Source organism: Chroicocephalus ridibundus, chromosome 2 (assembly GCF_963924245.1).
Source record: "Chroicocephalus ridibundus chromosome 2, bChrRid1.1, whole genome shotgun sequence".
NCBI classification, from domain to species: domain Eukaryota; kingdom Metazoa; phylum Chordata; class Aves; order Charadriiformes; family Laridae; genus Chroicocephalus; species Chroicocephalus ridibundus.
The window spans coordinates 53868463-53891833 of record NC_086285.1 but is presented as its reverse complement, the minus strand read 5'-3'; the positions used below and the strand labels follow the sequence as shown (position 1 = coordinate 53891833).

At 44.0% G+C, this 23371-nt stretch overlaps 2 protein-coding genes across 6 annotated transcripts in view; both read left to right on the top strand.

Annotated features, from left to right (window-relative positions):
- BBS9 (Bardet-Biedl syndrome 9) overlaps positions 1 to 5321 on the top strand; it is a 316361-nt gene extending 311040 nt beyond the window's left edge. Inside the window, exon 23 of the mRNA XM_063325516.1 lies at positions 5267 to 5321. Coding sequence (XP_063181586.1) covers positions 5267 to 5295 — 29 coding nt within the window. The 3' untranslated portion in view covers positions 5296 to 5321. The remainder of the gene's footprint in view (positions 1 to 5266) is intronic.
- A 2215-nt stretch (positions 5322 to 7536) lies between these two features.
- The window catches only part of BMPER (BMP binding endothelial regulator), a 156164-nt gene continuing 140329 nt past the window's right edge, over positions 7537 to 23371 (top strand). For 2 of the 5 annotated variants that reach the window (XM_063325513.1, XM_063325510.1), the window contains exons 1-2: positions 8650 to 9086; positions 9962 to 10047. In XM_063325513.1, coding sequence (XP_063181583.1) covers positions 8996 to 9086; positions 9962 to 10047 — 177 coding nt within the window. In that variant the 5' untranslated portion in view covers positions 8650 to 8995. Of the gene's footprint in view, positions 7857 to 8028; positions 8336 to 8649; positions 9087 to 9961; positions 10048 to 23371 lie in introns of those variants that run through there. The other 3 variants (XM_063325511.1, XM_063325514.1, XM_063325512.1) reach the window with 3 other exon arrangements.

Here is a 23371-nt window from a genome sequence, read left to right as displayed (position 1 = left end):
CATCCAAGCAACGCCAGCGGGCAGCCAAGTCATGCCGCTCGCTTCGAGTAGTCTGTAAATACTGGGGCAGTCTCACGCCTTTTCTCTGAAAGCTTCCAGTTGGACTTTAAGGTTTCTGTCTAGCTCCCATGAAACCACTGCCTCCCAGGGAAAGCCTGGGAGACCCCAAACACTGGCAGCTGCTTAGCTGAGTTTGTGGATTAATTTAGGTCTGGTGCCAGTTTCAATGTCAGGGCTAACTAAATGGGTTGCAACTGAATGGGGTGTCCTCGGCTTCTTGTGGGACCATGATCACATCCCCCCCTGGCCCAGGGGTGTGGCTGTCTGTATGCACAGCACTCAGTGCTGCCACTTCTAGAGGGCTGTGGATGCAATTTTCTCCTCCTGGCGGTCCCAGGAGGTGCAGCTCCCCTGGGAGAGGAGACCTGTTCCTTGGGTAACGCAACACAGAGTGAACCTGAACACAGGGACACCCTGATGCCGTAGTTGCCCCGCTTTTGGATGGTGTTATCCTAGCTCCGTCTGGGGACCTGCTGCAACAAGTGCTTACAGGAGAGGAGCACGTCTTCTGCCCATGATGTGATTATTCTTATGGACCTCATCGGGGCTACTCTGATGTGTGAACGTTTCCCAGGGAAGGGTCTAAATTATGTGGTCTGTTAGCACAGTGAGCAGTTTCCAAAATACTTCCAGCACTGCAATCTTCTGGGTTTTTTTAAAAATAGCCATCTTATTTATTATCTGACTTCCATACTGATACGAACTACACTACAGCCATACAGACTGACTTCACTTTGGTCAAAACATAAGAATATTAAAGCAATGATCAAAACCTAACAATATTAAAACCAGTTAGAATTTTAAGTGACTTGGTAAAGAGGTAGTTCTGTGTTGTTTTTCAAACTAGCTCAATTAAAAGCCCAAATCCCCAAAGCCACAAATTCTGTTCTGAAAATAGTTTACCACCAACCAGCCTCCCACAAGATGTCGTTTTGTGTGTCAGAATACCTGCCAGACACTACCTTGAGACTTCAGAGTCTACGTTTAAAGATACCTAAAATAAATAGGGCACACCACAAGTAAATACGTATTTAAAATTCTGTGAAGCCTTAAAACTGTTGATTAATTGTTTTCTTTGGTCGCAAGTAATTCAGATGACTCTCCTGGGTTTAACCTGCTAATATATACAAGACATGTGACTGATACTTTCCCAAAGTAAATACTATTCCCTGTCTTTGTTCACCTCATGCGTCTAAATGATGTATTTAGAGATATGCTACTGTCAGAGAACTTGGGGATTTGGCAGAAACCCCTGCAGATCTGTGTAATGACACCAAAAGGCCACCTCTGGGACATTTAACTATGCTCCCATCTCCCCCTGAAAGAGTCTTGGATGGCTGAGAGGCAGGTAGATGAATTACACTGCCTTCTGGAAGTACTTTTTTTTTTTTTTTTTTAAACTCTTGTCCAAGTGGCTGTGTGTTGTCTTTTTGGTGAAGGTCTGGGATTAATCTGACCTAAGTGAATCGGTAGCAAAACGAGACAGGTTTTTTTAACAAATTTCTACTTTGTTGTTGCTAGTATACTTGCTTATTTGTGTTCTCTTGTCTACTTTTGGGTTTAAGCACATGCAGAATATCCAGGGTTTTATTAGTCAGATTGGTGGGCAGTTCAGTATAACTATTCAATCTTGTAGATTGCTTCTTTACTAATGGCTGTGTTACTCGTTGTGAAACTGCATAACTAGCAGAAGTTTTAACAGATCAGTGCGGGATTACCCCAGTTTGCCCATGTATAGTATGTGAACATATCTCGATGGTTGGAGCTGAAAAAAACTGCTTATGATTGTCAGTTCATTGCTCTCTCTATGCGTGGTACTGTCAGTCAGTAGGACAGATTGGGTATTAACGCTTAATTGAGTGTGCTTCATTTAAATCAGAAGCCAAGAAGAAGTAGTAGGGGAGATTTCTCACCTATACCAGCTGTAATGTTGCATAGCCAATTTTCTTACAAAAAAAAAAAAAAATCGGTAAATTGTTTAAGCTTTGTATCTGGAAAATAACAATAAATAGGGGTTCTTTGTAAAACCACCTTTTGCCTTGTTTCCAGATAAAATAAGGCATGTTGTACTAATTGCAGGGACAGTAAAAGCGAATGTCCTGCACAGCCACAGCCAGATGAGCGCAGAGAACAAGTACATCCTGGGAACAAACCAAGAGAGCGTTTCGCTCGTGTGGGAGCAGGACATTAGCACGCATGGATTATTTGGCTCTAACCAGATCTGCGGTTCGGGTTGATTGTGGAAGCGGCATCTCCGGCTCATCCCATCCCTGCGCTGGGGCTGCGGGGCTCCGCTCTCCCAACACCGCCACCTGCCAGCGGCTCCACCGCACCGCAGCTTCTCCTTTTCCCTCGCCATTGTCGACAAGCCGTAACTTTTTATTACAGATGACTTAAAATTAACGGCCCTTAGTCTCCTCTCGCTCATTTGGGTGTGAAGGAGGGCACCCATGTGATGGAGAGGAGGCTCCGACATGGTGTATTTCATTCCTCGAACCTCAGCTCTTGAGTTTTTTAAGCCTTTGGTTGTCATTTGGAGAAAAAAAAAAAAAAACAAAACAAAAAAAACAACCAAAAAAAAAAACTCCTGGGAGAAATTCTGCTGTAAGATGGGAACAGCAGCAGGAAGAATGAACGCATGGGGTAGAGTCTCGGTAGGTGAAGTGACGATCATACAGCACGCGTGCCGTTGGAAACGTGTCTTTTTAGCAAAAATGCGAGCCTTTGCCTTTCTGCGCTTGGTTGTCGGGGCAGCTGCTTTTGAACTGGATCCTGGCTGGAAGGAAAAATCTGTCAAAATAAGCATGTCCTTTCTTTCAGGGGGACAGGGGGTGGGATCAAGAATTTCTGCATGCGCAGAGCAGCTCTCTCGAGTATAGAGAGGGTCCATCCTCATCTGCAATCATCAATCTTATATTTCATAAAATGTTCCTAGAGTGCTCCTTGTTTGTTGCGTTTATTAGCTGGTGTAGCAGCCGGGCAAAGTGCAGGTTTCGGTTTGTCTCACAAATAGAAGACAAAGAAGTACCTCGTGTATGTCCCTCTTCATGTGATTTCATTAGCTCTTATCCTTTATCAGGCAGAGCAGATGTTCAAGGGTAAACCTAACACAAAAACACATAACTCACACAAAAATAATTTTTATTATCTCTGGAAGACAAACTATTTACGGCAGCGAAGTAACAAAAAGGAATACGAGCATATGCCGCTTCATTCTGTTTCCTTGGCCTATGGCCTCTTGAAGAGCTTCTGATGGCAATCCCATAGTTAAGATGGCACCAGCATTTCTTTTATAATTTACTTTTTTTGTTGTTTTAGCATATTTGATATGGACTACTACAGCCGTCCATTGTCTCCATATTGGAGCAATATTTTCTGCTCTATACAAGTATATTTCAGTTTAAGGCACTGGTGGATATAAATCCAGTTTAGTTTATGCTCTGCTCGTTTGGTTTGCATTTGTATGAATACAAATGATGAAGACCATTTTGAAGAGTTTTGCAATGAGAAACTCCCTTTTGTAAGGCTAACTTTTTTGAGTTCTTAGAGAATATAATTTAAACAATAGAAGTATGCACGTTTGACTGTGCCAGGACATTCTATGTTAATAAACTTTTAAAATGTTACTCATTATCTTTATCTTGCCACAAATAAATTAAATGCTTTGCATGTTCCAGGGGTTTATGGAAAACTGTCAAAATGATGAGTTGTTTGATAAAATGTATAAACATTTATTCAAGTAAGTCTCACTGAAACTTTTAGATACTTTCTTGTACTTTCCTTTTATTTAAGGACTTTAACCATATGCCATTTTTAATCGTGTTACAGTTTTAAAATCTTTTAGTGTGGTCTCCAGACCTCATTTACATCCATTTGGCTTTCTGAATATTTTGCAGTAGGGGAGCTTTGTCAGGAGCACCTCTTTTGACACGCTCAGGCCAGTCTTGAGGTTTATTGACATTATCTCTTGGAGGAGAAGAGTCCATGTTACAAGTACTGTTTGTTCACACTGGTAGATACTCTTAAGTTTAAAACACGATTAAGAACAGGAATGAATGAACGTGCATAAGCATTTGAAAGGCAGCAGCCCAGCTCAGTATGCGAAGTATCTGCAAAGATAGGACGAGGGGCAATGGTTTTAGACTAGAGCAGGATAGGTTTAGATTAGACATTAGGAAGAAGTTCTTTACAACGAGGCCAGTGAGACACTGGAACAGGTTGCCCAGAGAGGTGGTGGAGGCCCCATCCCTGGAGACCTTCAAGGCCAGGCTGGATGAGGCTCTGAGCAACCTGATCTAGTTGAAGATGTCCCTGCTTACTGCAGGGGGGTTGGACCGAATGACCTTTAAAGGTCCCTTCCAACCCAACACATTCTATGATCAGCCACTGAAGGATGAGCAGTAGAGTAACTCCCATCTGCTCTCCTGCATGAACGTGCGATGTCTCCATCATGATCCTATGAGTTACTACTAATCCCAATTGCTGTGTGCTGATGCACAATGATAATAAAATACTTTCCCAAATTCCAGGTCTCTGCAAGAATTTGCAGGGTTGACACTTATCAGGCCCATACCTCCAACTACAGCAGGTGTGTGTGACCTTCTTTTTCATTATCTAAGTTACTGGATTGGGAATTCTTTAACTTTAGTAAAATGTTAATAACAATAGAAATGTGTAAATTCAATCTGATATGCAAACGACCTTCAGTGTCTTGTGACTGCATAGTCATTTAGCAAAACAGAACTGGAAGCAGTGAGTTGTGACCATTTACGTAGCCTTCAAAACTGTTTATCAGAGACATTTTTTTATTTTGACGCATCTCATAAACACAAAGAAACTGTGTTAAAGTAATGCGTAGCAACATAAAAGTAACAAAAGCAGGGACACTCTAAGTTCCGACGTAGACGCGTTCCTGTGGAGCATGTTTATTGCACGCTTTCTTGCGTGGTAAGGGACCCTTAGGAAGGCTTATGCCCATGACCTAGAAGAGTGAATTTCCTAAACAAAAGAAAATACATGTGAATTCTAGTGATTCAGTGCCGTCTTCCACTTCTGGAAGAATTCTCTGGCCCATGAAGGAATGGGCTTTCTAGCAATTTTGACTTGCCAGTAAACCCAATAATCATGAAGATAGATGTGAATGTGCTCACTGCTATCTTCTTCACTGTTACTATTGTTAACCGTAAAGCTTTTTTTTTCTTTTTAGATGGGTGCTACATTGAACCTTTGTTATGACCAGCTAATGGCTGACATTGTTTTATAGCTGACCGCTGGGAAAGTATAGCTGGAGAAGCAGCTGAATTACATATAAAGTTGTATTTGTGAACAGCTACCGCTCTGTCAAGCTGGATGAGCCCAGGACGAGCAATAAACAGAACTAACAAACGTATCCTTTCGATAACAACTGATACCATGTAATGCTTATACAAAAGAGGTAAGGTTTTTGATGACATGACTTCTGTCTTAACTGCTGGCATGTAACAAAGCTTCTGTGCATATCCGATAGCAGGGCACGGTTTTCGGTGTGACCCTCTGATTTTGCTAAAATTACCACAGCTTTGAATGTTGCTTGGAAAAATAAGCACTTCTTCAAACAGCGATGCAAAAGGGTAAAAAAAAAAATAGTCTTGAAACTGTATTTAATGTGGTATTACAACCAGAAAGGACGCTGACCTCTGATAGGGTAGACTTGGAACACAGGGTGAGGGAGAGGTAAAAAGCTGAGACAAATACCATACCTGTAGCACTGAATGGGTGAAACTAAGGTGGGAGAATTAAGATGGCATGTTTCCCTCACAGCCTGGGTTTTACTTCATGAGAGATGTAAATGAGCGAGTGATCTTCCTTCATGACATGTCACCATTATCAGTATCAGGAGGAGACAGGGGTTGCTGCTAACGACGAGCATCTCCCTTCTTCCCTGATGAGAGTGGAGATAGGGAACCAGGGCACTGGGAGACTCGGAGACAACCCCAACCCTCAGCAGGCTCTTCTAGTGCCTGTGAAGCCTGGTGTAGGCATGGTACGGGGAGGCTTAGAGTCCCATTTCAGTAGGTGTTTCGAGCAAGGAAGACAGACAAATTCCTCACCCCAACACTGGTGCTACCACAAAAGAGGCACGGACCAAGTGAGCTCACCCCACAGACAATATTTTCATGCTGCAGATGTTGTTTCAGAGGTAAGTTTTAGGCCTAATCAGAAAGTGATGATCACACTTTTTTTTTTTTTTTTTTTTTTCCACGGAAAAGGTAAAACTGTGTAATGAATCTGTGTGTATTGCTCTGCAACTGCCCTGCCTTAGGTATGATTTCATTACGTATTCTGGTTAACTGAATGAGTTATGGCAGGGATTGAGTGTGAAGTTCAGTTGCTGTCGCCTCTTGTCTTCATGTTACAAAGGAGACGAAACTTTTTTCATTTTCAGCGTATTTTAGCAAGTTTCCCGCTGTTATTTGGATGCCTGAATTGTTATTTGATGCCCTCATTGTGATTTGTATGTTTCTCACACCGGGTGACATTAATATTTAATGAATTTTAGACCATCATGAAGAGAAGATTTGATGCACGCAATGATATAAGTACTCTCCTGCGGTAGTTGTCACTTGAGAAATTATTAGGGTAGTTGTTTTTTTTTTCTATGGCTGTTGCTTTAGAAGGGCTGTGGCTGCACTGAAATTAGGAAAGAGAAACGTAGCCACTGATTACAGATAGAGAAGTAAGAAAAAGCCAGTTTGCCAAAAGATTCAGTACATCTTTCCAATGGAAAAAACATTCGGACATGTGAAAAAATCTCTTCTGGAGTAGTGTGTAATAATACATACCTCTACAGGCTCATCTGTGTTTAAGACAACGTTTCCCAGAAAAAAAATATATCCAGGTTACACGCATTATATTTATGTACTGAGTTTGTTATGTATTCTACACAATGTGGAGCTCATTTTGTATGCCATTTGTATTTTTAGGAGAATATAAAACCCTTTTAATGGCATCTAAGCTATAGTATTTGCCTATGCAGCTTCAACCTCTACATATTGAGCCTGGGAGATAAGAAAAAAGTAGACTTTCCTTTCTTATAGAGAGGGGTTTTGCTAGTGATGTCTACAAGTTTAACAGTATCAGTTTTCCATAGTCCTTAACACAGGTGGAATTTTTGGCCGGTTTAGGACTTCTGCTTCCTAACCTAAAGGTAGATGACAAATCCTGTGGGAAATGAGGTGTACCTACCTTACATCTTAGAACAAAGATGCAGGCTTTCAGAGGTCTTGGCTTTGGGGTTTTATTCTTAAAACGAACATGCAAATCTAACTGTCTTGCATCTTACTGGGAAGTGAAATGTATTTAAGGTAATCCTTTACATACCAGTCTGCCATGCACCTGATTTGCTACTACTGTAAGCTATTTGAAATAGCAGCTCACATCCACCCCCCAAAGAAAGAAAATAAGAATGTGTATAAATCTGACAACGTTTTTCAGCTTGTCGTCAGACTAGTTTATTTCAGAGCGCGTTCATTTCCCCAAACGAGACATCGCATTTTGAAGGAAAACGATTTGTAGAACAGGCTGGGGAAGATCTGTCACAGAGAAACCTCCTGCCACACGCCAGAAGTGTCACCCCCTCCGGAACGTACGTGTATTTCTGTGCGCAAAGGCTCGGTTTCGGTGATGTCTAGAGCTAACATTGCTTGTGTTTATACCGAGGATAGCAAAGCCTGGACCTGCAAACGGCAAGTGTCAAGTAGGAGCTGCAAAGGCAGCAGCCCGCCGGGGAGCGATGGACGGAGGGACCCGCACGGCAGGTCAGGCTCGGGGAGGGAGAGCGCGGCAGCCGCGTCTGTCACCCCGCGGCTCCCCAGCCCCCGCCCAAACCCCGCCGAGCCCCGACGGGGAGAGGGATCCCCGGGGCTGGGCGGGGAAAGGCCGGAGAAAGCCCCTTCGGGGGTCAGCGGCCCCGGGAAGCGGCCGGCTCCGGCTTGCGGGAGTTTGTGCTGCGGCTGCCGTGAGAGAGGGGGCAGCACAGGGGACGGAGGGGAGGCGGGAGGGGATGCCGGCGGCCCGGGCCGGGCGGGCAGCCGGGGGAGCGGAGCCCCGCCGCCGCGCTACCCGCGGGGGCAGCCACCGTTATCCCTCCCCACCCCCCTCCCGCGCTTCCCTCCTTCCCTCTCCCTGCTCGCCGGCGGCCGGTAAAACCTGCCCGCAAGCGCGAACGGCACCGCCACAAGCCGGGCTGCGGGGCCGGGGACGAGCCGGCCGGAGGCAGCCGCCGCTCGCTGCCCAGGTACCGGGCTTTGCGCCGCACCGGGACCTGTCCGAGGATCCACGTTTCCTCCCCTTCTACTCCTTCCTCTGTTACCTTTTCCTCGTCTTCTCGCCTCCTCTTCTCCTCGATCCTCTCCGTTACCCCCCCCCCCCCAACTCTTCCCCTCCCGCCCGGGCGGCCGCGGGCGCAGCCCCCCGACGCGGCGGCCGGTCCGGGCGGCGCTCGGCGGGGCCGGGGGAGGGAGTGGCCGGGCATCTCCCGGCAGGGAAACGGGGTCTGGGGCTGGCAGCCTGTCTGTGCGTGTGTGCGCCGTGGGGGGAGGGAGGCATGGGGGCCGGGGGGTGCCGGAGGAGGGACTATGGGGAGAGGGAAGGTATAAGAAGGGATGCGGGCAGGGGAAGGGGGGTGATGGAAAGAGGGGGTGCGGGGCCGAGGGGCAGGCGCTGACAGCTGCCTTCCCCTCACCCACAGTCCCCTCCCCCGGTGCCGCCGTGGGGTGGGACTCCCCGGCGGGACACTATCTCCCGTCCTGCTTCCCACCCACCCCCCCACCCCGACTCGTTGCTGCCCGCCACCGGGGGTCGGTGCTGGGGCGGGCGTGCCGGGGGCGGCCGGACCCGACGGCGCGTCCCGGACGCTGCCCCGTAGCCGGCGGGCAGCGGCACCCCCCCCGGGACGATGCCCCGGCGGGGCGGGGGCTGGCCGGCCACCGCCGTCCTCCTGGGCGCCCTCTGCCTCCCCGGGGCGCTGGCCTCCTCCCTGCTGACAGGTAAGGGGGCGCGGAGCGGCCGCGGGCGCGCAGGCTGAGCGGTGCCCACCTGCCGCCGGGACCCGCCGTCGGGAGCGGGGGCTGCCTGGCGCGGCGTGGGAAGGGCGGACAGACAAGGTGTAACCGCGTGGTTTGGGGCAGGTGAACACAGGAAACATGCTTCACACCCCACACACCCCCTTTTATTTATTTTCTCTTTTCCCCCCTTCCCCCCCCCGGCCCCCCCCGCCCCTTACCCTCGAGGGTTGTACTTTCCTGCTTTCTGGGCTATGGAGGGAAGCGGTGGAATCAATTTCTAGCGCAAGCGAGGAGCCATTAGATTTCGAGAAGTGATTCCAACATAACACAATACCGGCTTAATCGGCGCGAGGGCCATAAAGGGGTTTCTAATTTGATTCCGTTTGACAGTCAGCCTGCTAATTTTGACTCATTTGCCAATTGGCTGTCGTGCATTAAAAGGATGCTTGGTTTAGGGCTCGCGCTGTACTCCTGGTCCAAGTCCTCGGGGTCTAATGGACAGCTTTCTGCTGATTTCAGTGAGCTCTGGATCTATCGTTATAGAAGTATCCTGCTTTGCATGGAGTACTCATTATTCTCCACACGTCATCTGAGAAGAGAAAAAGCGTCCTTCTTTGCTATAACTGGGGCACAAAGAAAGTCTAGGTTTGTGCGGCAATAAAAGGCCAGTCATTTCCCAGTTCCCTTTGGAACCTTGAACCATCCTTGCTTGCTTAAAACGGGCAAATTAAGGCAAATTTTAAAATCGAAGTCTAAGAATGGAGCAAGGGTTAAACGTGAATGTGACGAGGAGTTTCCAAAACCAGCTGGAGGAATTGAAATATGTCAGTATTTTAAAATTTTTATTTCTATTTCAGGATCCGTTGCAAAATGTGAAAATGAAGGGGAAATTCTGCAGATACCATTTATCACAGACAACCCTTGTATAATGTGTGTTTGCCTGGTAAGTTTGGATTTCAGATAGTAAGAACATTCAAGCCTGTACTAAAAGTAACTGCGCAGAGAGGGGAATATTTCACATAATCAAATCTTGGGTGCCTCTGTCGCCTTTATGTAACACAAGGTTATCTCAGAGCTGAGCTAATGGAAAGTAATCCAATCCATGATTTGGCAATCATTTCTTTGACTTTAAAACTCTCGGGCACAAAGTTGTACATGACTTTAATATGACGTTGTGAGGCCGCGTCTGCCATGTGAACGCGGAGGGAGGACGGTTTTTCACAAAGTCGGGGGTGCACGCGAAAGTCTTTGCTTGTAGCTCAGCAAAGAGGGTGAGAGGTAAGGTTTGGAAATGCTGCTGCTTCGAGCTCCCACGTGCTTGGTTTCACACGCCGGTGGCTGAGGAGCTGCCCGAGGGTGCAAGGTGAAGGCTGCCAACGTGACGACACACGCTGTAATAAGACGGCAGCGAGAGCCCAAGTGATACTTCCGTCAGAGCGCTTTGTTCTAAGGATGACACTGCCTGCTGTGTTGGGAATTCCATGGTTAATAATGTCGCTAGCTGATACGCATTTTGGGGAGAAACGTTCCCTTTCCTTGTAACTCTGCTTTGGAGTTAAGCATTTTTGGGAGTGATTCAGATGGAGAAGCCAAGGCTTTAGGAGGTATTGAAAAACAGTTGTTCTAAATAAAACTTTGTACAATTAAATATAATATAAAATAAGCCATAAACCTTAATTTGCTGTGGAATGCAAAGAAAAGTATAGACCAGAAAGCACTATGTTTTACATTTTGGAAGTTACAGAGTAGCTGGATGTACAGAATGTGTTTTACTTTAGGACTGAAATATCAAGACACTCTCTCCCCCCTTCTATTATTGCTATTAATATTATTAGCATTAGCCAGCATTATTGTAAGTCTATAAAAGACTTAAACAATTGTTTCAGACTGCCTTTTAGAAGGTGATTTTGGCAACTGTAGGACCCTGATCTTGAGCCCCCTGAAGTTGATGTATATTGCTACACTGAGTTCAATAGATTTTAAGTGAGACTCAGTGATAACTTTTCAGCTAACAGTGATAAAGAATAAGTTATTGATTCTTCTGAGTAGAAGGGGATGGGGAAAGGAGGAGCATGGGATGTGGTGAGTAAAGAAATCAAAGGGAAAACAAAAAAAGACACGAAGCTGTGTTTTATCATGGATCACCTTCCCAAATATGTCTGCCACCACTCCTGCTAATGGAAGCTGGTGTTAACCAGCGAGGAAGCAATTTATCTGTGAAGGAGCAGAAGTTCAGTCTTGGGCATCAGGGCAATAATGCATCAGGGTAAAATACTTGTATTTATAGATCTCTCTAGACCTTGGCTTTATTAGATCAATGAGCACCCTTTTAGTGCACGAACATGAAGAACTGCAAAAAACATTGGATGTAAGAAGTCTAAATCTATGCGGTTTGTAGGGCATACTTTAGTGAAACGGCAGCTGAGGGCATCTGGCTTCCTCCTATGCAAGGAGGACGCTATGTTTTATTAAGAGTAAGGAAGCCTAGCGAGTTACTGCTGTTGCTTGCACCGGATACGCTCTGTTTTATTTCTGCCAAAGGATAAATGCGATCTCTGTTTCTTGAGTTGGAAGCTGGGAAACCTGGTAGAGGAGAAGGAAAACAGTCTGGAGATACTGACTTTAACACTGTGCAGCATCCAAAGCAATGACTTATTGGACAGCCGGTTGCTGAAATCTTTGTTCAGGCCTGTCACAAGGGAAAAGATCCAATTTTAAGAGGTCTGGGGAGAGCAGAAACAAAAGAAGCGATGTGGTGATTTGTGACCAGGAGGGAAGAGAGAACCAGGTTTCCTTACATCCAACTAGAAATATTGATTGTTTAATAGCAATTCAGTGAGGAACTTTCTCTGGAAGACTGATCATGCTCTTCAAGGGCAAACCTGATGGATGTTCATATCGTAAGAAGTGAGGAACTAAAAAGAGAGCTTAATCAGCTCTTCCAGGAAGGAAGCAATTGCTGTCCAGGAGAGGACAGAAAATTCAACAGAGGGCACTTGTGTTAAAAACACCGGTGGAGCGAGTAGCTGAAATATTGGTTTGGATTATGGCAGGTCTCCCCTAGCGGTGATACATTTCCATGACTGCAAGCTGCCATAAATAACTGGACAAGTTACGGAAATCTGAACTGCTCTGGGAAGAGGAGGAATATCTAAATAACTCCCTCCCAGGACTTTCCCGTCTCACAAATGAAAGGAGACAGAACTGAAATGCTGGAACCAAACCATCAAGTGTTTGACAGAACATACTCTGCAGGTTGTGTCCTGCGGAGCACGGGGATGCATCCTAGCAAGGGAGAAAGAGTCAGGCAGCAAAAGCAAAGCAGTCTCCAGCTTTCTCTTAACAGGCTAAATCATCTGGGAGGGCAAAGAAAAGGTGTAGTACTCTAAGAGCAAATGTGGTAAAAACTGGAAACTCCTAAGTTATGAGTAAGTTGCAATAATCCATCAAAGACTGCAGAGAGCAATTACAAATGTAGTTCCTCATACACCACTGAGAAGTCTTGGTTGGAAGACCAAAACCAAAAGTTGCCTTTTCTCCTTGGTTAGCGGAGACAGGGCGGACTGATTTTCGTGATAGGGACATGAACAGGACCAAAGCAGATAGAGCAGAGACTGGCTTCTGGGGGCGCTGCTTTAATAAAGCTTCTAGCTCTTGTTTTACAGTTATTGGTAACGCAACCCCTGAATCTTGAATACAAAAGGGACACTGGTGGGGATCTCCTAGAGACAGCCAAGTCTAGCTACCAGACAAGATGAGTTCATTCTTGAGCATCTGCTGTAACATGTGGAAAGAGAAGTCGTGGTGATATGGCAATTCAGACTGGGGGACGTGATGGAGATTTCATATATAGTACACAGTAAATCATTCTCTTCTAAAGTATAGGTAATGCTTTTCTAATAAAAAGGCAGTGCACCCACCATGAGATAACTCTGTTTTGGACTTCCCTACTTGTTGAAATGAAATGTGGTGGAGTGCACGGAACAGCACCGATGCCCTTAATATAAGGAAAAAGGTAAGACTAAGAAGTGTGTATGTGTGTGTGTAAATGTACACTGTAGCTTTGTATGCAAGAACTACCAGCTGAACAGCTAAAATCTAGAGTCCACTAATTTGTAATTTATAAGCCTCTACTTTATGGTCTTAATGATGCCCATAAAAGTGGTCATTTTTAACATCTGTAAGACAATAGTTTCAATGTGAGCTTTTAGAGTTACACCACTTTAGCAATGGTATATTGCTGTCCAACTAATCATCTCTGAGCACTTAATAAACATAGATGAATTTGATCTCCAAACAACTGGTCATTAATTACATCTGTCTGCAAGAAGTGGCCATTTTAATTTTTTTTTTTCAGGGAAAAACATCAAAGTCAAAGAAAGACTGTGGTTTATCCACAAGGAATTTCTTGTAGGACTGTGATGAAAGCTCAGGTCTCCTAACTCCTGGTCTAATGGTTTGACTACAAAGCCATCCCTTCTCACTTCATGCACTTTTACTTTACAAGTTGGACGTGGGTGGTATAGTCGCAGTATGAACGCAGTCGTTCTCTTTTTTTTCTTGTCTCTCCCTGACGATGGACAGGCTGCACAGATGCCAGGTTTGTGGTGTGTCTGCTCTCCTGAGCTTGTTCTGAGGCATGGATGGGCAAGCTGACTGCCCGATCCAGAGGTTTTGAGAACTATGATTTCTGACTTGCTGTTGCTATCTGCAAAATGTCGTTAGAGGCTGGTGTGCTTTGGTCTTCTGCCCACTTCCACTTTGAACGCCTGTGGTTCTGCATCTCCGAGGAGATACGCTCGGTCCCTGGGAAGCAACCATGCCACCTGGCTTTCCATAGGGTTTGAGAAACTGGAAGAGCACAAAGCAGGCTGAAGGCAACTGAAGGTACCTGCTTTCTCATGCGTTCACTTTATATGCTGTTAAACACAGAAACTGGAGAAAGCAGTGGCATCCTTAAGTACTTAGAGCTAATGGGTAAAACAGAAGTACAGAAGTTGCCCTGGAAAATTGTTGTTCTGAAGCTAGGTCACGTAAAAAGTGCAGGTAGGCCTACTTGTGAAGTGCCAGTGTAGTGTGCCATGGTTGACTGGGCCGTTGCAACCATATGGCTAAAGACTTCTCTGATGGAAGGGATGGAAAAATGCTCTAAGCTGCAGCAAACGCGGTGTTAGTGAAAGGAAACGCTGGATGTCACAGGCAGTACCAATGACTAAGTAAACCAACTCCTGTGAAGAAAAAATATTGCCAAAAAAAGGGAAGCTCTTATTTCAGATAATGATGTGGACCCTGACAGCGCAACAGAAGATGTTAGAGAACGTATAGCTGTGAAATTATTTTATGCTTAGTGCTCAATAGTAAGAAAATCTCATCTCCTGCTGTTTTCTGAAAATCAAAGCGAAAGCGTGGGTAATGAGGTGGACTGAAAAAAAGTGTGGGTTTTAAAGAACTTGTCTGAATTGGCATCATGATTATAGGTAAAATATATAATCTTGATGGTATTCATAATGGAATTGTATTGATTCTGTTTGAGAAATGGATTTTTTTATTCCTGTTATTAAATGCTTTAAGACTGCAAGTGATTATAACTACACTACCTAATGCAAAAATTCCCTTCTAAAAATATTCTCACACATCTTTGGGAAAACAAGTTTATTTCAATCCATAGGAGCATTTCACACCCCTTGTGCAGCTTGGGGAACACAAATACGTCATGAATGACAGGGTCAGGTCTTTATGTTTCAGATGTGAAAGCTTTAGGCTGAGGGTAGTGGAGGCATGAGTGAAGTTCTGTTAGTAGAAACAAAACTTCATAAATGTGAAAACTTACCACATTTTGCTAAGTTTTGGGCTTTCTGTGTATTAAGGACTTGACATGTTAGGGGGAAAATGCTGTTAACAGAATATTGGGGAACTTTTGATTAGATTTCTTTTGTATGGTGGTCAGCATATAAAATAGGCATGGAATATTTAAGTTCAACTCTGGTACAAGTACGGTAGATGATCAAGTGCAGCAGAGTTTTTGTTGGTACAGATTTTTGGCTGGAAGGTATCTAAAACTCAAAATAGAAGTAGACTCACACCTGATATTATGGTCTTTGCTTTCACGAAATATATACCTCAACATATGCGTGGAAAAGACATAAAAATGCTGCAGTCCGTCGGAAATAGGTGAAACGAGAACCTGTGCATAATTATAGGACGAGAATGTAAAAACCCCGCAGAATTAACTTAGCCTGAATTAAACTTCTGAGTGCTGAGTTTTTTGAAGGTGAGATGAGCGCAGCAGTGGCAGCGATGACAGATGGTGGTGCCAGTGGTGGTGAGGAGAGCCATGTCATTTCATGCTCATTTATCGTCATCTGCATGGACCCTGAGCACCTTGCCAGAAGCAAGGAGAGATCCAAGAATAACCTGTCCACTGGCCAGTGGTGGATATAGTTTTAAAAAAGAATGTACCAAAAATGCCAGCTGACAGGGACAGGTGAGAAGGCAGGAACGGCAAGGAAATAGATAAGTGTACCTCAGCTCACAGTGGCCTTCGCATTGCAAGAGGTTTTTTTTTATTTTTATTTTTTTCAAGAGAACGAAGGGGTTTATTTGCAGTGTGTTCTTTGTGGGGAGAAAAGGTCTTTTTTTTTTTTTTTTTCTTTATTTTTCAAGAATACTTTAGAACAAAGTGAGTTGTGTCAAGAAACAGCTGATAAAAGCCAGTAGTGATCTTGACAAACCACATCTAAACCAGTGCCATTTCCCCCACCTTTTTTCCTCCCCCCTTCCCTCATGCCTGCGCCTCAAACTTGCCAACTGCACCTGAGGAGTGGTAATCATATGTCTCAACCTTTTATCACCTAAATCCAGAACAGAAGGAAATAAATGTGAGCCAGAAAGTGTAACCAAGTGTTGGAAACCTGAGAAAAGTTTGGAGACAGGAGCTCAGGAAACTAGAAATCAGAGCTTTGCTTGGCATAAGCTTTATTCAGCATGAAACATCATTCTGTAGTTTAAATTTCCGCTTTTAAATCCAAATGTGCAATGCAGAATTTGACCTTTGCTCATAAAAAAATTATGTTGAATTCGTTGTTATAAGATCTAGTGTTCTACCTAGCTTGAACCGACGGAGTAGTGAAACTGAGTTCAAGCAAACCGAAAAAATGGAAGAAATAACTTCTACCCTTGGTCCCCCCCACAAAAGACCCGTCTCCTCACTGCAGGCTAAAGCGAGAAAGTTACTAGATTTGCTGGGGTTCTTCACCTATAGCATAGCTGGTTTCTGTGGCACAATACATAAGTTGAAAGCGCGTAGCTAGCCTGAGAGCAAGTGTTTGACACATGTTCAGTGAAGATGGCAGTGTTTTAGTACATCAGGATTCAATTGTTGTTGCGTCAAGGTATAATGCGGCCCAGATGACTTTTAGTGGAGTAGTGCATATTAAAAAAAAAAAAAAATCATCAAACAATTCTTTCATACCTATTTTATTTAATTTAATTTCAATAGTTTACATACATCAACTACAGAATCTACCAAGACTGCATCTTCTTTCAATTTCAATAGTCTTGATCTTTATTACTGTATAATATAATCAGCTTTCTCTTCACCCACAAAAATAACAGACAGAGAGACAAAAAGGCCTAAGATACAGTAGTATACTGGTAGTTTTCACCCCCATATTACTGGAAAAGAGAATGCTGTTTTGATCGGTGTTTGAAGGGTTCCTGTAACACAAACATGCCCCAACACGATGAAAGCTTTATTAGTTTTTGTCCAATTTAAAAAAGATACAGATGTATATGCCATCTCTTAAATGAAAAAACAACACCCCACACCCCAAAAACAAACCCTGAAAACAAAAACAAGTCAAAGCTCCATGTCTGGTGCAGCTGGGTGTCCCACATGAGCTTTGTCGCGGAGACTCAAGAACAGTGTGTGTATATATGAAGATGTTTTTGCAAGTGAGTAGTGAGTTGAATCAAGAGCCTGAGTTGGTTAATTACCTGATGTGGAGGTGATTGCTTTGGTAGGCTCTCCTGAAAGACGATTCGGGTAGATTCAGTTGTATTCGTTCTTAATTCTTGCAACACCTTTGTGTTAAGACAAGACTTTGGCCTGTCTGAGAATGAAACACAAACTACTGATGGCAGAAGATGGTTAGTCTAGCTTGATCCTCTGAGTTTCCAGTCGCAGCGTTGAGACGATGTTCAGGTCAGTTTAGTGCCATATACAGATATGGCCATCCTGGGCAAGTACTGTATCATGTATGACATCTCATCTCATTTTTTCTTCTGAGGAATGAGTATGGATTGTATAGCTGGGTGCTCTCTGTGGCATCTGTGGACCTTTTGAAGTCCATTTTCTGCACTTTGCTTCACATCTCAGAGCTGCCTCAGCGTGTGGCACATCCCTGTGCAGGTATGTTTGCCTTCAGCTCACTGTGCTTTATCGTGACATTTCTTTTGGAGACATGATGTGCCGTCATATGTGACCCAGCTTATGATGAAGCCTTTCTGGAAATCTGCAGGCTTGAAGAAGCTATTTCATGTTGTTCTCAGGCCACATGGGATAGTGAAGAGTTCACTACTTGCACATTTCTAACATAGAGTCAGCTGCATTGAGCAAACATACATATGCACACAGTGCTGAACTGATTATAGGTCTTGGCAGAACGCTCCTGGAAGAGAGCTGATGATATGTCACTGTAACGATGATGAAGATCCAATCCATCAAGTATGGAAATGAGATTCTCTTTGGCATAATTAAACGATCCAAGAACTCAAATACAGATCTTTAAAATGTACAAATAATATGTGGAAAAATATGAAGGGTGCAAAAATGCCATAAACTAAATGGAAAATGTAATACAAGTTGCAAATGTCTTTGGAATGTGTCTACAATAAGTGCAAAATGGATCAGTCTAAGTTAAGGCACTTTTTTATTGCCAATAAGAAAAACATTATTAAAGAGCTGGTCCAATATCAAAATGGCATTTTAAAAGCATACGGTTACCTGTATATAGTTTTTATTAGCTTTCAAGTTTCTTCCATTGACTTGTTAACGGTCTTTTTAAGAATTATGGTCCTGTAAGTGAATGGTTCACAGTGTCAGTACTTCTGCTGTTCTGCTTTGTGCTGCTATATAAAAATAGATATTTTTTCCCCCCACCAAATATCTGGGTTTATTTCCCCATCATGTTTTAATAGACATTTTTGAGGGAAGAAAAATATTAGGCAACAACCAAAAAATCAAATGAAAATGCAAACTTTTTATATTAAGCTTATGGTCAAATAAAAGGCCATTGTGAAGAAAAAACAATATTGTATAAAAGCTTTTACCTGTAATACTACTATTAAAATGGCTATCGTACTGGTACTTGCTCATGTTGTACCTAATAACTGCTGTAATTACTTCCTCTGAGGCCTCTAGGCCTCTTCATCTTATGCGTTAAGTGGCAGCTAAAAAATTCCTGGTCTCACCATTTGTCCAGTTGAGCTCCGTGCAGCGTTTTGCATCCTACTGATTCAGGTGCTGAGCTCTGGGTCCAAGTACAGCGTGGACTCATCCCTGGTCATCCCCAGCAGCTGTCCTTGTGTGCTGAGACATGGATTTCTTATACCTTCTGTCTCCGCCTTTTTTTCCCCTCCTTTTTTTCCATTTTACCCCAATGTCTGGAATCCACTTGCTCTAGATAGTGGCCCAAAATGAGCTGTTAAACTAGGACTGTGTGCCACCACCTGACTGAAAAAATAACATGTCTTCACGCATCATATGGGAGTTGCGTCCTCTTTACTTGTTTCCTCATCCGTTCTACACATCAGCCTCCTGGCTGTAGTTTCCCTTTTCTGTATTGTATCTTAGATTTTTCAGAGAGGGAAGCTTTATGTATTTGTGGCAAAAGGCAGTACTATGAAATAGCATTAGAGTCGGAGATCTATTTGTTCTCGTGAGCACAAAGGATAGAAATGTGATAAAATGCCATTTAGAAAAATGATGCAAAAGATCTGATGTTTTCCCTGACAAATTGAGGCACCAGTTTTTCTGAGTCTCTGCTTTAAGTAAACCTTTTCAGAAAGCTTCAATGTTAAAGATTGAATCAGGTTGTCTTTAACACTGCCTTAGAGCTGCGCTTGCATGGTTACACTGCATTTTGCTTTGGGGCAGGTCTACTTCAGGTAGCGCACCGGCAGTCAGTCGCACGGTAGCGACGCTGCCTTACGTATGCGTAAACCCAACCTGCAGTGTTGAAACCTCCTGTAAATTGGACATTTAGTGCAAATTCCTCAATTGTGTAGATGCTTCCTTTTCGGTTTTAAATTCCTCTGTGCTGAGCATTGCATTGGCTTCAATGTGCCAGACTTGAGAAGTTGAAGGCTGCCATTTCTACTTCACACCCAAACCCAGGTATTGCTCAGCCCTGGGCTGTTAAGGTGCTCAGCGTAACCCCAGGCTCCCCTCTTGGCTGCAGGGCCAGCTGCCCCTTTCTCCAGATGGCTATGGTATGGCTCACCTCCTCTTTTGTAGCTAAATATCTCGCTTGAGCCATGGAAGCAGTAGCTCTGCACTCTTCCTTGCCCGGGGGGTGCAAACCAATGTGTCATAGAGCCCTGGCCAGGAAAATCAGATTTCTGACAGTTCATAGGCTAAAAATTGTGTGTTTGGGGATTTGTTTTCTTGATTTAGTTTGTTGTTTGTTTGTAGCCGTTCTTGACATCTTTATATTCAGTTATATTAAGTGGCTTCAATGGGAATTGGATCTTCCTCAAGGTTTGGAACCATCAAAATGTATTCTGATGGCCAGCTAGAGTCATACATTTGCATCTGTTTTTAAGGTTTGTCTTAGGATTTATCAGTGGCTGAAGAATAACAGACCTTGACTGTCCTGAGGTTGTCTCCTCCTCCTTTTTTCTGTCTGGGTGGTGATGTGCAGTTGAGGCATGGTTTGGGAGAGATGGGGAAGAGCTGATAAACGACTGCTCTAAGGCTACGTAGTGGTTATGATCTGATTGTGCCAGTTAGCAAAACACCTCCAGGTTGTGCCGCTTGGAAATCATCGGGGCGGGAAGGAGCCAGGCAGGGTGGCTGGGCTCGAGATAAGGCTATTAGCTGAAAGATTGCCTGTGGGACCTAAAATACTGATAAGAGCAGCAGGCTCTCCTACTCCAGGGAGACTGCTGATCATTTGCTTATGACAAAGAATATTTTTTTTCTGTGTATCGTAGTGCAGAGCTGATAATTTTCATATTTATCACTTTACACACACACACCCCCCCACCCCCCCACCAAATACTCAGTTCTGGGGAGAGCTGGAGCAGTTAACTGGGTTAGGTGGATTGGTGATTCAATCTGGCAAATGCTTTTGATTAAAATAAATGAATAAAATTATGTTGGCAGGCAGCATGCAAAGCATGCAAGCTTTTTAGCCTGTAAACCAATGGGTTGTTTGTAAAAGCCGTGGATAAAAAATGCTGGACAATTAAAATCATTATACATGAAAATGTTGTCGGTGCGGTAGTCTAAGAAACCTTTTTAACACATGCATGCTTGAGGCATAGTTTGTCTATGATCTAAACGCATTAAGCATTTCTGGAGAAACTTGCTGATGTGGACATTTAAGATGCAACATAGTGCACTGGTACTGAACCAGAGCTTGTTTAACATGAAAACGCGGAGGAAACAGAAGCAGCGTGCAATTTGTATAGCTTCTGGAAAAATGTCTGTATATGTCCGATTTAATTTGGCAAGTTTTGCAATCCTCAAGCAAAAACTGTTTGACCCAGAAGTCTGTATGAAGTGGAAATTTCAAAAACATCTAAAACTCCAGGCCATGATAGTAAGAAATTCAAGTGGCTTTATGTACTTGTTGTCACACGAAGGCTACATACTCAGTGCCTAAAACGGTATATAATAATTTTATTATAAAATGAATACCTTTGATGCCATCAGGTTTCTTGGCATGATTAAACCAGTCCACATATGGAGACACACAAAGGTGGGAGCCAGAAAGGAAAAAAGAAAGCAAATCACCTACAACAAAAGGGAGGTTTCCTGGAAGGCAGCCATCTGGAGAGATGAATAGGCAGCTCCAGCCTCTTTGCTGGGCATTACCTCTTAGATAAAACACAGCACCAAAATTACTGGTGAAACACAGCTTTAGTTGAGAGGACGTGAATGTGATGTGACTCCAGGAAAGCTATATGTGACTCTGGAACCCAAAGTCTAAAAGGATTTTTAAGGATCTTCTGTGGGCTTAATATTACTACGGCGTGCTTGTGGACAACTTGTGACTGTGGCCATAAGGTACTGGTACCATCAAAAGATTTGGGTTAACCCATTGAGTAGTGCTTAGGGTGGGCTGTTGGCCCAAGCAGCCCATGCTAACTGTCTTGTGTCCTCCACTGAGAAGACAACTCAGAACAGGGATTTCTTACAGCAGATATGTCAAGCAGAGAGCTGACAGGAGCTGCTGAGTATGAGGCTGTTATCCTAAACCCTGTTTTGGGGCCAACTACCTCATTCTGTGCCCTTCAGGGTTCACTGCTCTGACCTGGGTGACAGGAGCATCTCCTCGTACGTCACACAGCTTAGTAGTTGGAGCCTGTGGGAGAAAAGCAGTTTATTGTAAAGTATACCCAGAGTCATTGATGCAGAAATTGGTGATCTCATCTCGGTTAGGAAATTTCCTGCTCTTCTCTAGGCTAGAGAAGTGCGTTTCAATTGCCCGTGTAAAACGCAGTGGAGTGGATGGGCTGGATGAAACGTCATTCTTCTTCCAACCCAGATTGGGCTGTGACTTGGCAATGAGAGCCCTCTCTTATTACAGAGGAAGGCACAGTTAATGAAAAATGAAATTTCTAAGACCTCAGCTAGATACTTTTTAGTTTTCTTCGGTTCAGCCCCAGATTCTCATTTTTACATGGCACTTCAGTCTCTCATCATAAAGAGCCCTTCTTATGCTAAAGGTGTGAAACCTTTGGATTTCAGACCATCTTTTCCACCTCCCCTTTGTTTTCCTCTCCCTGGCTGTCCGGGCAGTAGCTCTGCTGCCTGAGTTCTTGCTCTTCAAAGAGAACAGTGCTGTCCCCCACAATGAAATCATCTCTGGCTGCCTCACAAGCGCTGTGGACTTCCAGCCAGGCATAATCCCTTTCCTGACATTTGGGTCTCATTAATTGGGTTAACAAGATGCTATCTGCGCTCCATACTTGCGTAAATATAACCTGCTAGCAAAGATCTTAATGGCACCTGATATATCACACTGCCTTTACATCTATCGAGAGGTACCACTGCAGGAGTCACTTCCAAAAGCAGGTTGTGTTCTTGGTCCCATGGGTCCCTTTATAAGCCGTAAGAAATGCTGGTGGTCAAGGCCAACCGTTCAGATGTCTTTAAAGTGTCCCACCGGTGACTGAAAATCGCTTTGTCAAGATGACAAATGGCTTGCGCATACCCTGTTCACCTTATAGCTTCGCTCTAATGTCAGCTCCATTTACTTGTCAGAAACAGGTATTTTTTTTAATTTTTTTTTTTACTTCCAGCAGTGCAAATGGGGCAGGGGAAAGGAAGGAGTGAAGGGTACGCAGGCTGAGGAAAGATCTGCTTGTATGGCTTTTATTCAATGTATTATTATAGTTGAGTTTCGCGAGCTTTGGACATACCAGAATCTGTTTGTTTATACATGTACAAAACAGAAAGAAGGGAATTTGCTTTTCAGAAGTGAGAACTGTCCCTGCAGGGCTACGATTATGCAAAAACATGTTTTAACCACTGGATTTTTCAAGCAGAAAGTGGTTTTGCAATATTAGTTTCTTATTTTGGACAGCGAATTTCTTTCCAGAGCAACATTTAAAAATAACTGTTTAATTAACAGGGTCTACCCAGTACAGAGGGCATTGTGCATGTGTCTGCGCTGAGGAGCTCGGCTCAAACCTCTGAACTTGTGTGGGTGGTTTCATTGACTGCAGTGGTATTGTCATGTGGCTGAGCGATCACTGCTGTGAATGAGGGCTGCTACATCTCGCCCAAAAGCAGCGAGGGCCAGGCCACAAAATATGGTCAAAGTCAGCTCAAGGACTGTGAAAGTGACTTTGACAGCTTTGGCTTTTAGTTTCCTCTCAATGACTTCCATATCGCTTTTGCTTAGTTTACAAGTCGAAAATACGCTTTTTCTCCTAGTAGCTACAGTGTTGGCTGAAGTCCTGAAAGTCACAATCTAAACTTTATTTGGCAATGTGGTTGATTGCACCAAAGGAAAGCTTATTCCACCTTCTACAGG